Below are 18,380 nucleotides of genomic sequence, written 5' to 3' on the forward strand. Positions count from 1 at the left end.
ACACACACACACACACACACACACACACACATCTTATTCCAATTAATCATTACGTGTGTTATGTAATAGACTATAGGACATCAAAATGTACGAAATAGCTAAAAGTAGATATTTAATAATTTTAATTGTTCTATGGATATAGAAATATATTATATTTTAGCACGGCCATTTTACAACTTGATATTGTTTATAAATGCCCGCCTTTTATTTATAAAGTAATAATGCAGAGTATTTGCATTAGTAAACCTGATATTTCTTCCCATATTTCTTTAGCGCCAGTCACTTTTACTCGAATGTGTATGCGGAAAAATAAATGTAATAATGTACGCTTAATTCTATTTTATAGTACTTGGTGGCTTCCAATTCCTTATTACACAATTCTGCGATATATTTAATGGGAATTTTCACTCCCATTTTTTTCTTTTTCTTTTTCTTTTTGTTTTCTTATTTTATTGGTTTTTTTTTTTTTTTTTTTTTTTTTTTTTTTTTGTTAGCAATGTCTCAGAACATTTTTTCCAGTCCGAGCTTTTTCTTCATTTAACTTTAGAATTTATTAAAGTTTAGGTCGAGTCAGCGAAGCATTCGAGCGCGAAGACAGATCTTTGTTCCTCGTCGTTTTTGCGACGCCATAAAAGTGGTTCGTGCAATTGGAATTCCCCCGTAGAGTTAATCGTATGTAGCTTGATTCGATGAAATAAGTTTTAATGAAAAATGCGTTTTTAATGATTCAAAGATAATACTTCAGCGCATGCTTAAGCAGGATTTAGGCTTTAATTTCGCTGAGAGCTTAAGAGTTTCAGAGATAGGATTTAGCCACGTAATAATTTACATAAAACCAAATGAATAAAATAATGGTATGACGTATAGTAGTAAAATTTGTCAATAGGCAATTAATTTATTCGGTATGTACAAATAATTATACAGTTTATTTTTAACCTTTAAACTTTGTTTATTAATTCGATGAGCGTAAATTTAAAGTTCTAAAGTTATATATATATATATATTTGACAAAGTGACCAATTCACTTATTGTTACTTTTATTTTTATATTTGCGCAGATGCTGAAAATTATTCTTTTCAATTCTCGAGACATTGGAGAAATTACTTCATTGGCTTTGGCGTGCACGAAAGTTATTCGAGCTGGACGTTCACGTATCATGGGAAGCGCAATTAATACGCTTATAGAAATTTAAATAGAATTTTTAAAAATCCAGTTAGCATAGGATGATGGAATTAAAAATAAAATGGTCAATATACGAACCTTAATTTTCATGTCCTCGGGCGCTCGGGCGATCATAATGCTGCCGTTTCCTACGCGCAATGCGACTCTGCAACAGAACAACGAAGAAAAAGAAAAATTAATGCACGCATGATATTTAGTGATATAGACGGTAGAATATCAGGAGATCGGACAATATCATTCGCGAAGAAAACCTAATTAAGCACATACAACCCGCCCGCCCGCCCGCCCGCCCGCCCGCCACCATCCCCTTCGTTCTTATCGATCGCAATAACGCATGCGCCCTATTTGCCAGGGAGAAATGTAAAAATGAGGAGATTTTTTACAGGTGGGATAGTATGCATGGGGCCAAATTTTCTCACGAGGCCGTAATAAGGCCTTGATAAGCGCCGCACGGAACAATAGCGCCTAAGGAAATTAATTTTCGAGCGAATGAGAAACGACAAGAAGTCGCGCGGGGCAAGGAAAAAAGCTCTTGGCGCACGACCTCGGCCATAAAACGGGACGAGACGTCCCGAAGCACGCGAGAACTCGTTCATTGGCGGAGGGACAAAGAGGGAAGTTCGCAGCCCCTGCCACGGTAGCGAGCATTAATACGGTAAATCATGTTAATGTCGGTGCGTTTATTATTCAATTTCGAGAATTATGAGGGGCCCGACTCGTTCTCGTTCGCGGTGCAACTCAACTCTCTCGGCCCCATGCTCCACTCCATTCTTCTCCATTTTCTTTTCTTCGCTTACCCTCGACACACTTATCGCTTTGTTTATTAATTCGATGAGCGTAAATTTAAAGTTCGAAAGTTAAGCAAATTGTAAAAGTTACCCATGCCATTGTTACTCGCAATACCGAAGTTTGACTTGTAGCCGACCACCTCTCGCCAGGCGCACGTACACTACCACTACTCTCTCTCTCTCTATCTCTCTCTCTCTCTCTCTCTCTCTCTCTCTCTCTCTCTTAGCTTAGAAGCTGTGCTGTAAATTGTGAATAATTCAAACGCGATATATCTTATCCGAGAGAACAATCTGTTCGTTACGTACAATTATTTTTATTCGGTATGTGTCGTAGGAACGATAAAGCAAATTTTAAGTGCCTTTTTGAGGCAAATGAAATCCCGCGCAATTATACGAAGAGACGAGTAACATACTATTTTAAATCGCATATAATTGAAAGATATACGCAATCACTTACGCTAGAGAGCTCGATGGTTTTTCGATATAACGAGATAAATTAATCAAGATCGCAAACCCCAAGTGCGCAATCTCATTTAACTTTGAATCCAAACAATTCGTTACGCCCAGTCGCTATAGATAAAGAATGATAAATATCCAAAAGACCGGATTGAAATACGACCCAAAATCACGTTCAATCTTTCCCTCGGTAAATTCAACGAACCCGAAGTGCTAATAATTTCGTCGCTCGCACCTCACACCTTCCGCCTCGAGCCAGGAGCCCGCATCCCGATACAATGCCAAAGTGCCTCGACGAGAGTGAAATTAACCTTGAGCGGTGAGACGCGCCTACGCACCTCGGAAAATCAGCAGCGGCCGAGTGTCATTGACTCATCCAGTGATGCCCCCCCCCCGACACACACCTAACCAATCACGTGCTGAAATTTAGTTGATCTTCGCCAACACACCGAATGCTCAAGTCCCTCTCACCTCGTATTTTATCGCCAGCATCACGAGCGACTCCTGCTCGTCTCAATTTTGAGCCGACACCATCCATCTCGTACCGCCCCCCGCCCCCGCCCCTCACCAACACAACTTGGAGCGCACTTACGCGCGGAAATCATAAATTATCACGCGAGTCGAGTGTAGCACGGGGGAGCTTAATGAGGGCCCGTTGGGATTCGGGGTCATTCGGGAGGTGCAGCTGCCGACCGATAGACACTCTCCGGAGGAGCTCGTCCTCGCGCGCACATGCGACCACGCGGAAGCAATTAAACGTCCGATAACTCAGGCTTCGACGGGGAGTCTATTCGGTTCCGCCGGCGGCAGGGAAAGATGCACACGACGAATAATTGAATAAGGAAAAATCGGGATGAATCGCGATTCGACGGGCAGCGAGGGTCGCTCGCCGTCTAGTCTCTCGTCCTCGCCCGACCCTCCTTTATAACCATTTTCGTTTGTTTAATTTTTTTCATTGCTTTGGGCCGCATTCGAAATTGCGAACAATGTGCGTCATCAATGTAGCGTTTGTTTGACATTGTTTTTATTTCTGCGTGGCACACGTATCCTTTTCCTTCTCTCCTTTTAACTAATTGTATTATTAAATAACATCGATGCCGCCCCAATATTATTTTATCATTCAATTTACCCCGGTTTTCTATATTGTAGGATTAAATTTTATTTTCATTAGAAATTTTTTCGTAATAAGATTTTGAGGTCTACTTGCGTTTTTTGAAAAATTAACGTGATATTCTCATTGGCCGTACGAAGGGAAAAAGGCTACGACAAACCAATCGGCTTAATAAAAGAAATATTAAACACAAAAAAAAAAAAAAAAAAAAAAAAAAAAACCCCCCGCCGGCAAGTAATATCACCGCTTAGAAAATGTAAATTAAATGAGATCGTTTATGATAATCTACGAGCACATACCGAAGCATAAAATTGGGTGAAAGTTGGGAAAATAAATTTAATTAAATTATGATCCCGGTAAACTTACACCGAGGTTAAACCCACAAATGCATTATTGGCAAATTGTTATTAAATTCACATAAATGCGAAAATTAACGAACTTGGGTGGGGAGTGCGGGCGAGGGGTTGGGGAAGGAGTAGAAAAAAAAAATCGTAAAATAAATTCGGAAAAATATTCGGCAAATAGATAATAAATTTCTCTCTCAAATGAGCGGCATACAATTCCTACTAAAGTGATATCATTGTGATAAAGCCTCGTTTTCAGTTTCATCAAGCTCTTCGATCTTGGGCTAAAAATGAAACTATCCACACCAATGGGAAAGCAGTATCGTAATAAAATCTTTGGGCGTAATCAAAATTACATTGTTCGATATTTTCGGGACCGGTGTTTCGTCTAGCGCGTTAACGAAATGAACCACGTGATAAAAAATTGTCGGGAAAAGTGTCGGATGACTGCAATAATGCCAGCACTCTGCTTTAGGAATTTCAAATATATGCCGTGCAAATATAAATAAAACTGTACAAGTGCAACCAAATTTCTTCTCTTTCTTTTTTTTTCTTCTTTCCTTTCTTTCTTCACTTAAGATTATTACCATATTTTATAATAATCGCTTGCTATTTGTACTTGATACATCTTTGAAAAATGTAGCTTGTAAATAAAGTTTTGGATACACCAAAATATGGTAAACGTAATCATAATTTTATTTTTCAAGAACATTGTTTTATACGGTCGGTATTTAAAAAAAAAAGAAAAAATAAATAAATAAAAATCTAAGCTCAGAAAGTTCCTTTTTTTGCTCTACAAAGGAAAGTAGTAACGAAAATATACAAGTAAACCCTCGTGAAAGTATATTGGATAAAATACGGCGAAATGAAGTTTAAAAATAATAGTGAACTCAAGATTACACGCGTTGACTTTATTATTATATTTACGAGTGAACTTTTAACTTATATTAGAATTTATCAAACTATTTGTTAAAACAGCCACTGTTTATTTCGATGAAGAGCTTTCATACGTAAAACGCAAAGCCTCTAAAGAAGAGGATATGTCTTCCATGTCTGATAGGGCCGAGTATTAATTAAATCAAAGGTCGAAAGTCGAAAAAAGGAAGAAATTCGCCAAAAATATAGTCATTTTGATGATTGACACAAAGCACACTTGTAAAGCAAAGCTGTTAGAAACGGCCTCTTGAACGACCGTCTTCGGCAGCGTGTCGAAAAAAGGACACCAAACCCACCCCACCAAAGTGGCAGTCTGATCTCTCTAGAGTGTAAATATTTTTTTTCCCTGGAACTCGATGAATGTGCTTTAAGAGTAGCAGATAAACGCTCGAGAACATTCTATCAAACGGCCGATATCCGTATATATATATATATATATATATATATATATTATTGGAAAAATCGTCGACAATAAGCGTGTAAAGTAGGTGAATTAATTTTGCGGATTCATGAGTTTGTATTTAACGAAAGCACGTAGATTAATCACCCGAAGTAAACTCAAGTACAACGATCTCACTCCAATCCGTGTCCAACTTCAAACTTCAACTTATTATATTAAATTACATTCGTCCCAAGATTATACGTTCAAACGACAATTAAATTATTTGCTCCAGTATTTTTACCATCTCGTGTAGCCCCGCGGGAGTACGCACACTCACATATACATATATATATGATGGATATTTTAAGTGTGTACGCTGAAAAATTATAGGCAATGATAAAGCACGCGTTCTCAGAAGCAGTAGAGTAGTAGTATAGATATTACTCTTTTTTTGTTGTCTTTTCTTTGTTTTGTTCTGTTCTGTTTTGCATGGAGCATGGGAACGTTCCATTTTCATGATGAATTTCTCGTGGCAGTGTCAAACAATGTACATTTACGGCACCAATGAAAACACACTGATTCAAATACTAACTTGTAATACATCGGGAGGTATAAATTTTCCTATAAACTTGCAGAACAGCGAAACACATTTGTTTTTTTTTTCTTTTACAGAGTATACTAGGGGACAGGCCATTATCGGGTCGTGCGTATAAATGTATGCGTATATGTATGTCAGTGAGGACGAGGAAAGAGGGGAATGGGAAAGGTTATAAAGAGGATGCAATCGAAACTCTTGCACGCGACGTGTAGCAATCGTGTTGTTATGGATGAAACGTAGGTTAATTAAACCACATGCACATACCTTCGATATTCCCACTCGGATTTTGGCGTATTTCGCCAATGATTGTTTCCTCTCAATTCCCCTGTCGTTTCATTGTGAGTTACCTCTTAGGATACAGGACTTTACATTTTCGCGAACCTTCTGGAAAATTGAATACCCAAAATGCCTCGCTTTTGTGCATTTGTGAGCATAGCATTTGGAATACATTGAGCCCTTAGATATTGAGTCTTATGTACTTGTTAAAAATTATTTTCCATGTTCATTTAAAGAGTGTGCGTGAATATATTTATGTATTCACGATGCATGGCATATTTACAAAAGTCTATCAATGAGATGAATGGTAATGCGGAGTTCAAAATATTTATTTTATCCGATATTTTGTAAGTTTATAGAATGAAATAAAAACAAAAACATAAACAAAACAAAACAGAAAAACAAAGACAAATTATTGTGCAGTACGATTATAATTGAAAAACTATATATATATATATATATATATATATATATATTAATACTATTGATATAGATTTGAAATTGAACGTTTAACGCATTTATGGTTAAGAGGTTAACATCTCTATTGTACGGTCAAAATGTCGTGATTTTTGATAAAATACAGCATCAGACCTTAGTCATGAATAGCTTCACTCCACTCTATTGTTGTTAATCCACGCGCACGATTATTGTTATACTAATGTTTGTTTGTATTTCATACAAAGTCGAAATATCTAATGAATGACTATTTGGACAAAATGAAAAATTATGAATTCGTATGTTCAAAGTACTCGTTGAATACAAAATAACGACATAATAAATGGAAGGAGGTGAGCTCCGATAGAGGAATAAACGAAGAAATTAAATTAAATAAAAAATCAATTTAATATAATTGTTGTTTAAGCCGTCTCGTTTTTAGCCGTAGATCGCTAATGTTGATCAGAGACTTTATAGCTTACAACAATGACTCCATCGTTAGTGGTTGTACATGGCAATTTGAAATTACGGGCGAGCAAAAAAACGAAACGTCAAAGCTTTAATTATCAAATACAATTTTAAGAGGCACAATCGGAAATAGGCATCGGCAGTGCTCGGCAGCCACTCAAAAGACAAACGCCAAGTGCGGCGTGAAAAGAAATAAAAAGGAACGATCGCAGAGAGCGTCAAGTAAAATCGTAGTGACTCACGCGAATCACCCCCCTCCCTTCCACTCCCCTCCCGCCGCCATCTCCGTTCCACCCGCCATGACGAATCGAAGCCTATGTAGAAGTAACTTTCAGCCGGGACTTTCGCAACGATTACGCGTAAAATATCGCTCGCCCGGTGAGCAATTTAGCGTGAGAAAAAAATTCGTCAGCGCGGGATAAGAAAAAGAAGGATAAGAATAGGAGAGAGAAAAAAGAAGGATACGAGGGAGAAAGAAGACGAAAAACATGCACGAAGAAATATAAAACGCGAAGGCCTGCTGTGCGTTAAAGCGCTGCGACGGGTAAATGCATCGGGGGCTCCGACAAGTGCAATTTTAAGGCGATAACCCTACTCTAAATCGAATTGGGCGAGATGGCGTGGTGAAGCGACAGCCGTGGTGGTGTCGACCACCCTGGGGTGGGATGAGTCGGTGGGGCAGGATGGGGTGGGGATGGGGAATTGCGCGGCGCAAAGCCCGGCGAGATAGACGAGACGATAGTGGGCTGGAAAGCGAAGGATGGGTAGACGAGCAATTACTTTTGGCAAAGGATGCGGGCGCTCGGGCGAGAGCGAGTGAAGCCTATTGAGGGGAGAGAGATAAAGAGAGTTGGTAGACGGAAAGGACAGCGGGAGCGATGAATTAACGCGGAGAGTGGGCGGCGATCCTTGCCCCTTTCTTTCCCTTTCGTCGAGAAATCTTGGCTTTTCCTCGGATCGCGCGCGACTTGTCCCGTATGATCGACTCATACATCGGAATCCACCGAAATTAAAAAAAAAAAAAAAAAAAAAAAAAAAAAAATATAAAAAAAAATAAAAATAAACGCTTCCCATACGTTGCGTATCCCTTCACGCACGACCTTCCATCAATTGGTCCGTATATTTAATGGAAAACGATACTCTTAACGTCCATTGTGATACACTGAAAAATTCTCCTCGCTTACGCCAGTCTGAAAGTTAGCGCCGGCAGGGTATAAAAATACGTGCAGCCGTATTTATTGAATTTGCGATCGGCGTGGGGAGGAGCGGGGTGGGGGGGGGCGTAATTAAAAATTTACTCGATTTTACCGAGGGCAAAGTAACGTTGGCCGGTGCAATAAAACTTGTATACGTTCTCGGCTGAAAACACGTTGCCTCGAATAAGTTAACGAATTTTGATTAACTTTCCAGACATTCTTGCGGCGAAGGAAAAAAGCCGCGCACGCTATCCTACAAGCGGCTTCTAATCAATTTCTTATCAACAATGTAATTTACGCAACTGAAAGTTATTACGCGAGCTTCGCCCGGAGGAGTTAACTAGTTCAATTACTTGATTAGACAAGCCATTCAGCAACTAACGCACCCGGGTAGCCCTTCCGCCTCTCATACTCCTGCTATATCGTCATGAGCCTCGAGGCTACGCCCGAGCCGTTAAAGCCTCGGCGCACTATCGGAACACCGCGCTCCTTACTTGCCAAAGCATTATTAGCATAAGCGAGTGGAATTCCTTGTGCCCGCGTGGAGAGCAATAGAGCCTTGAACCTTTGGCGGGGGGGGGGGGTGTCTCACGTAATGACAAATCGGACGCGACTGATTTCGCGCGACATTTCGAGTTCCGGGTCAATCGTCATAGACGGCAAAGCTAGGAAATGTCGGAATAGGAGGAAGGAACTTTCGACGAAGAACCGTTCAATGCATCGACAGGCATCGCGAGGATAACGTATAAACCTCCGTGGCTGGCGAATGCGTGTTCAGTCGTGGCGGCGCTGCGTGCCCAGGAAGCTCGTTGACTTCTCGGAATCGCGATTTCCACAAAAACTTCCCGGTGAATTTAATGTCCAAAGCGAGATCCCCGGCCCCTTGATGAAACGCGTACGTCAACGAGTTACCGTTGCGTAGATCGTAAAACTGGCAAAAGTTAATTTACCGTGCGTGTAGATGCGTGTTCCCGAGACGACGGGGAATCTGGTGACGATATGCGTGTGCGCAGACGCGATTCTCTGTCGTTCCTAGATTGGAGTAGCTGACTTTCGAGATTAAAATTGAAACGACTGTAAGTGAGTTAAGGGATGGGCCATTAGGAGCGATAACGATCCTGCAGCTGCAACCAAGATTTAAAAAATCGGTGCTATTTGCAACGAGCGAGGCACCGACCTCCTTCTCCCATATTCGGCCTCATCGCGCCGCCGGCTCATCCATTTATTACACTTTGCGAGTCAAAGGAAGACCCCGATACATTTTCTTCGCCGTGCTGCTCCCCACGGACTCTTGAACCGCCGTACACGTCGTATTCCCAAAGGCGCCAATGAATAGCAAATACGCGCACCAGCTACATTCTCATACACGTCGGACGCAAAATTTGCTTTACAGCCTTGCGCGAAGCTCACAGCCACTCGCCTCTAAAGTTAAAAGCTCGAGCTGTGGAGAGGGGGGGGGGGCACATAAAAAAGTCGCGGGGGGGGGGGGAGCGAGGAAGAGGGGGAAGGAGCCAGGCAATATGATGTCGGTAAGGTAGGTAAGACCCGGGGTGAGAAAAGTCCGTGCGGTCTTTTCGTCCGGGAAAGGATTCTCACGAAGTCAGCCACGTATTTGCGAGGACGGTGCATATTTTGGTTTTTTTTGCTGTCGCTCTTGTCTCTCTTCTCTTTTATCCCGCGCTCTATTCGAAAGACTGGCCGTTTCGTTTTCTCATCGTCAACTATATATATATATATATATATATATATATATATATATATATTTCTTGACACGTTGTTGCGCGCCAGATTTTAAAGCGATGATTTAACGATGCTTTTTGCGCTCGTGAATAATTTGGCGAGCGCGTTTTTCAAGTGCGTGAAGGGAAGAAGCGAGGCCTCGCATGGAATTATACGATTCTTAAGTGAGACACTCGTACGAAAGTCCTTGGTATTTCTAAAGGCTTTTATGTAAGAGCATTTTCCATAGCCATGTTTAGCACTTTCTATGATCAGAATTTACGCTCGTATTACGTTAAAATACGATCTTCCATTCTTGGCATACGATTATTCATCGATAATCACTTTTCAATTCTTCAGCTACGCTCCTCGCAATAATTTCATTCCTAGCGCATTTTTATACTCACGTCACAATCTTGTATAACGTGTAATTCGCGAATTATTAATTATTCTATTAATACTATATAGGGTTAACGCGTAGGCCATGTGTGCCTAATGTCTACCTTTTCGCCTCACATTCACGCCCTCCCAATGAATTTGTCAGAAAATTGTGTCCTAACATGGAAATAAGACTCGACGAGCCAATCTTATTTTACAAAATCAACGAGCGCATTCTGCACTTTAGTTGAAAAAAATTGTTCCAATGTCGTAATATAATTCATACGAACGCCAGTTAATTATTTGTCACGAATCTTCATAATTATTGAGCATTCCTTGCAACTCATAAGTCGCATAAAATAACAATCGTTTGCACAGCAAATATATCGTGAAATTAACGCTCGAACCCTGCTTCGACTGCACAGCCATTAAATGACATTTAAAAGCAATTATAATTGTATCGGTAGCCACTCCCAAAACTCGATTACCAACAAACTCCCAAGTACGAGTGCATAATGCACGATCCAGGCTTAAGATAATAACTCGTCAAATCAGCCAACGCTTCATCGTATCCACGTGATAAAACGAGAGGAGCGAAGGATTAATATCGATGCCACACGGTAATAAAGACAGCCACTTAAGCAATGAGCGTTCATTTCCGTAGGCAACACGCAAGCGAGTTTCACCTGCCCCGAGTAATCTCGCATTGCCCGTCAATGGACTCGCATTCCAGCTGACGCGTTTTACATATTCATTAGCATTTCGCGAAAAGGAACAACTCGTGGCTCGGCGGGATCCCATCTGGGAGAAGTGCCTCGGTAACTCGGCTACGAAAGCAAAAGGGGAAACTACTCCCCATCCACGGGGCAACGCTACCCACCGAAGGGAATCCGCGTAAACACTCGTGCGAAGAACGGTTGACAAGAGAAACCCGGCCGCCTTTTGAGAGAGCGCAAAGAGCTCTACGGTAGAAAAAGAGTTCGTATGCATTACGCGTCTGGCATCCTACGAGTACCCACCCGTCGGGATTCCTCCTCTCTCGGCTCATAGGCTCATCGCCCAAGGCTTTCAGCCGAGGATCATCCGTTTCTCTTGCTCCTCTACTTTCCAGGGTGAGGGTGAATTTTACCTAGGTATCTTTAGCGAGGGTGACTAGCGACTTTTCTCGACGAACCGAATAGCGAAATGTTATTGTTGGCAGTGAGGGAGAAGGAAAGATGCTTGAAAAGGGGGAGCAAAGTGCGTTCGTTGTGCGTCAAACTTTGCAACAAATTGTGGTTTATTAGGCAATGAGTATTCGCGTTCGTAAAGAATGCGCGATAGCTTGTCCCATTATACATAAATAAATATAAATATATATATATATATATATATATAGACCCACATCCAAGTATACATGTAGGGATATAAATGTACATGATTTGAATGCGAGAGCAATTGCTAAAGTTTTTTCTTTCAATAATTGCAACATTTGACAATTTTCACCTACTTGAATTTACACAATACTTCATATAGCCCACGATATGATTATATTCAATTATTGTAACACTCAATAATTAATAAATTAACAATGCCATAAAAGCTTACCAAAAGCTTTTCATGCGCAATACCTGCGCAATATTAAACAATATTTGTACATTTTAATTAGCCTCTGAAATATTCAGGTCGAAAATACATTCAGAGCATCAAATAATCAATTTACTTTTATAAGAGCATTTAAAGAAAATCATAACGATAAACTGGATAACACCTAAATTCATCTTCTGCCCCGGATATCAATAATTTTGAGTATAATTTTGAGGGCTAAAGTTTTCTCGAATTATGAGTAACGAATCAGCATCCAAGTTTAATCGTATGAAAACTTGTGCAGACTGTTAAATTACTTTAAATATCAACTTGAGTTGGAGGTACGCATCAAAGGATTTGATTTGTTCGCAGAGAAGAAAACTTCGTGCCTTCGTTTCCGGGGAAAACTATATTTTCAACAAACACAGGTATGAGTCAGTGTCTCAGAAAGCGATATGCAGTGAATCCATAAGGAAAATTCACGACTCGCAGGACGAACCTCTCGATTTTTCCGCTCAGGCAGTAAAGTTTCATTTGCAAATACTTCGCAGCGGTGCTTGCGAATTTCATTGAAAATCCTCTACATTCTCTTATTCTTCAACGTCTAGATCTCGCGCATGCCACCCATTTCTCTCTCTCTCTCTCTCTCTCTCTCTCTCTTTCTAATTCTGTCTTTACTTCTGTCTCTTCATCCTCTTATCTGTATACCTATCTACTTTTGCTTCTTCCGCCTTTGCAGATTTTGTTTGCCAATCTCTAATATTGAAACAAGTTTTCCTAAATTTTCATCCATTTTTGATTTGCCATTTTACCACATATTATTATTATTATTAGAAATTACAAAAAATCGTATGATACTTATCAATTCTCAATATTCATATTTCTATAATAAAAATTTAACAAAAAATTATAACAATTTCTCAACAATGATTACAACAATATTAGCAAGTAATAGTAAATATTAGAAGTAGTAATAGCAGTATTTATTGTTGTTGTTGTTGTTGTAGCAGTAATAGTAACGGTAACAAAAAAATATCTCTAAAAGACGAATTTTTCCAGCTGTTTCTTGATAACAATTACTTTCTTGTAGATTTATATTTTTAAGTCTTCATTCTGTGATTCGACCTGAGGCAAAAGAATATAAAGTCAGTTTTTACATTCTATTCAAATGAATTTTCTTTCCCCGTGTAGCAAATTGAATGAAAGCCTCTTCTAACAAGCACGTGTGCGCCTTTGAAAGCCGAATGAATGCAACAACGAATGTCTGCTTATGTCTTATTTGAATTTAGTGCTTGAAATTTACAATTCATTTGTTTTAAAACGAATTTTTCCTTAATACAAACTAAATGAAATCTTTCTGAATATATATATATATATATATATATATATATATATATTGAGTAATGTCGCAAATATAATCATTCTCAACTATGAAAAAAGTTTCAATGCTTCGGATAACTTTATTAACTATCACAATGGAAAGTTCCACCTCTTGAAAAGAATTTCCTTTTACAAGTCAAACTTTACGACAACCTATCCGTAACCCAACCTATGCACTTTTAATTGGCTAAGCCGTTAATTCTCTACAGCTTAAACATTGAAATCCCTAACAAATGCAGCATTACGTAATTTACAAATACATCAGTACTCGTCAAAGGATTAGTTGCTCGTATGTACAATAGAGAACTCATAAATCGTTGGCGAACCGAAGAATAACAAAGATAACGAGCAGTCACCTCGAAACATCACTTTCAAGAGCGGCAAAGCATGCTCGTCTAAATTATCGTTGAGCGTAGTCACTTGTAATTAATTAGCCGAGCAATTTCTCGAGCTTTCCCAGTCAACGAATGACTTTGACAGAGTCGCTTGAAACGTTCGAATGGCCATCGTTGCGCAATATTCTAAGCAGCTCCAGCTCGACAAACAAGAAGAATTCAGCGCGCCCCGTTCGAGACCAGTTTTACTCTCGTGGAATAAAATCTCACCCCGAGAGAAAAAAAAACGAAGCCGGCGCATTTCTCAGCTGCCGAAGCACCGCACATTCCAGCGACCAACACGTGTTGTTGTACCATTCGAATTGTTTCTTTGCTCGCGCGAAACGCACGCACGCGCCAACCGACGCTGTATAAACACTCGCTGCCGGCTCATCTATTTACTTCCGCTTTCGTTTTTCATCTTTTTTTCTTCTTTTCTTTCGACTCATTGCCACTTTTCACTCTTACGTTTCATCTCCACCGTCTGTGTGCGTGTGTGCGCGCGCGTGTGAGATCATGAATAATCGAGAGAATAAGTAAAGTCGACGCTTCTGGTCTTCTTCTTTTTCTCGTTAGCCATGAGAATGTTAGGACGAGTTGTTCGAGGTGTTAATCTCCTTACGTACCGTCAGCCGCTACATTCAAAATAAAGTTAATCATCGTAGGGAGTAATTCCTTCGTATCCGAATGGCGCGTTATTTGTCATTAATCAAGCGGACCCTTCAAAACGCCTGGAAGTTTACTCGCATAATTGCAAGCGCGATTTATTTTTCTACTTTATACTCATGCGAAATTTATCGATTCCTAATAGATTTAGTGCACACATTAATTGAAAGTGAAAAAAAAAGGAAGTTCATTACTTTTATGAATCATTTATTTACGATCAAATGTAATATGCGCATCTCTCATTAATTTAAAGAATATCGAGAATATGAAGTTCCGTGGTAAATTCAACTTAATATGAATATTATCAATTTATTGTTTACTCGTTCTATCAGGTTGTCTTGGTTATTTACAGTTTTAGCGTAACATGATGCTAACTATTATTCATTTTTAGTTTTAATATTATTGCTTCAAGTATATTAATTAATTAAAAATTCAAGTTTCCCATTGATATCTTAATAATTCTTATATTGATAAATTAGTATAAAGTTTCTGATGATGCTAACTCAATAAACCGGGCGTTATTACTGAACACATTTCTCTTTTATGTTTTTTTCGTCAAACCTACGTATATTCATTGCCCTATAAAATATTTTTTATGAGAATCGTAACAGATACATGTAAATAATTGATTTTACACATTGATAGATAAAAACTTTTTAGGAACTTTCCTTTCATAAATAATACAATATCTTTCCATAATTTTCTTATCGTCCTTTATGCTTGTGTTTTGTATTTTTATAAATCATATTTACCTCATTTTTGTATAAAAAATTTCCATAAACCAGTAAGAATAGTAATATCTTAGAAATTCATAATATATAAGATAAATTTATCAAAAATATTAAATATAAATTCCATACAATAATAGAATTTGATGCTACAAAATTTCACATTAAATTATAAAAAAATTTATTATTTATGAAAAATATAGCAAAATGAATTATAAAAGCTTGGAAAATAAGAAAATTTTGAGCATAAACGCAAGCATGTCGTAGAGTATTTGTATAATTTTGCTGCGCACTAATTGAATTAAGGAAATGTTATTCCAAAGCTGAATATTACTTGTTTGCATTTTACAATCATTTATTTAAAATAAAATAAATCACACTGGCTATAACAAACTTTGTAAATTTTTCTCATATAATAAACTTTAGGATAAAGCTATTTTTTAAGTAATTTACAAAAATAGATAATACTTAATGATTGTAAATTAAAATTTTCGGAATTCATTTAAATTTTCCATCGCCTCTTAAAAAAAAATATAAGCCAATATAAACTCTTTGTAATAACTCTATTAAAAACAAATTATTAAAACTCGTTTTTAGCACAATTGTTTGATAACAAATAAAAAAAAAAATATATCGTTACTTTCATATTTAAATGTGATAAAAAATAAATTTGATAAATTTATTCAATAGAGAAAAATTAAATTAAGTTCTTTATCTAATAGTGACACTGTTCGTCGAGACTTTGCATAGAAACTCTATATTTCATGTCCTTGAATATTTAATTTTTCGTTGCCTTTCATTTTCATGGTTTACTTTTTTTTACAACTATATAATGTCTTTCAAGTATTTTTCGAATTATTACAAGAATAAGAATATCCCAACATAATATCATACAATAATGGATATTTTCGTCAAATTCGTGTATTCGTATTAATAATAAAGTTACAACATAATTAATTTTATATTCTTGGTATGATCTAGTGGGATTAATAACCATGATGAATTTATTTAGAAAATTAGCAAGTTATATATGATTGCCTGTTGATTAAAATCCATAATCTAAATTTATTTAATATGACAAGATTTAATATGAACAGGCGGTTAAACGCCCCGAAGTAAGATACTTTGGCAAGAAAAAATCCACTCGACCACATTCTCGGCACTTTTTGCCTCGGTCATTCTCTCCATAATACTCGCAACGAATTTGCATTCGCTTTGGTCGGAACTAAATAACACAAAACTCGCAACGTGGGTAAGAAAAGTCGAGGTTGTGAAGTTACCCGCGGAAAAACAAATGGATGCTATTGCGAAGTTCATAAGCCACCCTCGAGGGAATTGCTCGTAAGGAATTTATCTGAGAGAGAGAGAGAGATAGAGTGTGAGAGTGAGAGCGGGGGGGGGGAGTGAAATAACCGAGCGAATAAGATAACGAATGCGCGAGGGAATTAATAAATAGGTCAGCGGATGAAGGTTTTCACGAAAAGGTGAAATTATTATGCATAAGTTGAGCGGGCAGTGGTCCAGTGTGGTTAGCCGATGCAAAAATTATCTTGTAAGTTACATGCTTGCGCGAGTTTATGATAATGCAACGATTATTTACCCAAAATATCCGAATAAGAACTTGGTGAGCTCTCACAACTGGCTTTTTCAGTTGAAATAAAAAATAAAAGGAACGATTTTCTCGCGAAATGAGATACTTTTTATCGCAACGAGGATCGATAATGGCCGTGAGTTATTAATATTCTACTGCATGTGGTTAGATTTTTCAAAGGAATGAACGAATCGCTTTTAATAAACGAGTTGGCTCTCTCCGAATAGATTACGCGTATACGAAAATGAAGCGATCTTTAAACTTTGACCATAAATCAAATCTTATAAATCATACAAATTATTTTAACTTTAATAAAATGTTAATTAACTACGATAATACTCGTTAGGAAATATGTAATTTTAGAATTAGTAGGACAAATCTTGATCAGTACATTTTATCTTCGAATCCATTATTTTTACCATATGTTTATCGCATTCACTGTACTCCAATGACGATTAATTCCTTTTAATCGTTCGTTAATAACGTAAAACTAAAAAGAGGTGTGCGTATCAAAATATTATGTTGCAGTCGAAGCCAATGGAGTCATCTCTGTTAAATGGCCTTTATTGCTCCCAAGTCAGCAGGTAAAATTGATGAAATTGCCTGGGCCTCGAGTGTCTAGTCAAAAATACGCTGACATTTCGCTGCAAAACAAAGCCAACGAGATGCAGTAGATAAATAATTGCTCTAGATGTTACATCAAATTCATCACGTTGTAAAGTTACAGACGCGTAGTACAGCTCGAGACAATGTATGAAAATTAGTCAAAAAGAGAGAGGGACAGAGAGAGAGAGAGAGAGAGAGAGAGAGAGGAGGGACAGAGAGAGAGAAAGAGAGAGAGAGAGAGAGAGAGATAAAGAGAGAAAGGGAGAAGAAGAAGAAGAAGTAGAAGAAAAAAGGGAGGGAGACAGAGATCGTAATGTCTGAGAAATCAGGGCCGCGGGGGTGTAAATGTTAGCGATACGACTCTCGACGTAACGAGTCCGAGGGTCGGCCTATACGGGGAGGAAAATTGAGGGTAGCAGTGAAGAGGTTCACATTTAAGGGAAAGTTGAATCGCACGGTTAATGAGAGCACGCGCCTTGCTTACGACTCATACATGGGAGCGTGCCAGTGCGCAAGTGTGCGCAAAAAGTATGAGCACACGCGCACGTCGATGTAAGCTTTCTCTCCTTAATTTCGATGCTTATCAGCATGGGTAATTGAACGATCGTCTTAATGGATTTTATAATGGCTCTGTTACTTTGAATCCACCGATAAGTCCCGAGTAGGTGTATTGCTTCTACAGTTACAGCCTCGCGCAAAGTGAATGCGATTGCGCCATCTTTAAATTAATTTTCCTTGCGACTTTGCGTGCTTTGCGAGAGGATATTACAAACGAGCTCATTATGCAACAATTGGTATTTCGGCTAAGACGACTATTACTCACGACTGCGACTCGACGGGATGCATACCACCCCCCCCCCCCCCTTCCCCCCCCCCACCCCCCCCCCTCCCTTCCCCCACTCCGCCACTCCGCCACTTCGCCACCACTCCGACCCACAACACTTAATGGACGTTTATTAAGGAAAATTCCCGAATGTACTTAGGAAAGGTACGATAGGTGGGTTTAACTTTGGCAAGCGAAGCTTGGTAAAAAAAATCTTAGCCATCCTAGTGTATTTAGCCAAATGGAAAATTTGTGCGAAATTTTCCCGAATGTCATTACTCTTTCGATTTTACCCTCTTCCGGGGAGAATTTCAGCAACACTCGAAAGCGCAGATTAGCCCCCGAGGGGTTAAAAAGAAGAGAAAAATCCAAATGGG

General features: G+C 38.6%; 1 protein-coding gene across 1 annotated transcript in view; it reads right to left on the reverse strand.

The window, feature by feature from the left end:
* The window catches only part of LOC105365120 (uncharacterized), a 62,198-nt gene extending 60,876 nt beyond the window's left edge, over positions 1 to 1,322 (reverse strand). Inside the window, 1 exon segment of the mRNA XM_011503215.1 lies at positions 1,261 to 1,322. Coding sequence (XP_011501517.1) covers positions 1,261 to 1,296 — 36 coding nt within the window. The 5' untranslated portion in view covers positions 1,297 to 1,322.
* Between the last annotated feature and the right edge of the window lie 17,058 nt (positions 1,323 to 18,380).

This window comes from Ceratosolen solmsi, unplaced genomic scaffold (genome assembly GCF_000503995.2).
Source record: "Ceratosolen solmsi marchali unplaced genomic scaffold, CerSol_1.0 scaffold45, whole genome shotgun sequence".
Lineage (NCBI taxonomy): Eukaryota > Metazoa > Arthropoda > Insecta > Hymenoptera > Agaonidae > Ceratosolen > Ceratosolen solmsi.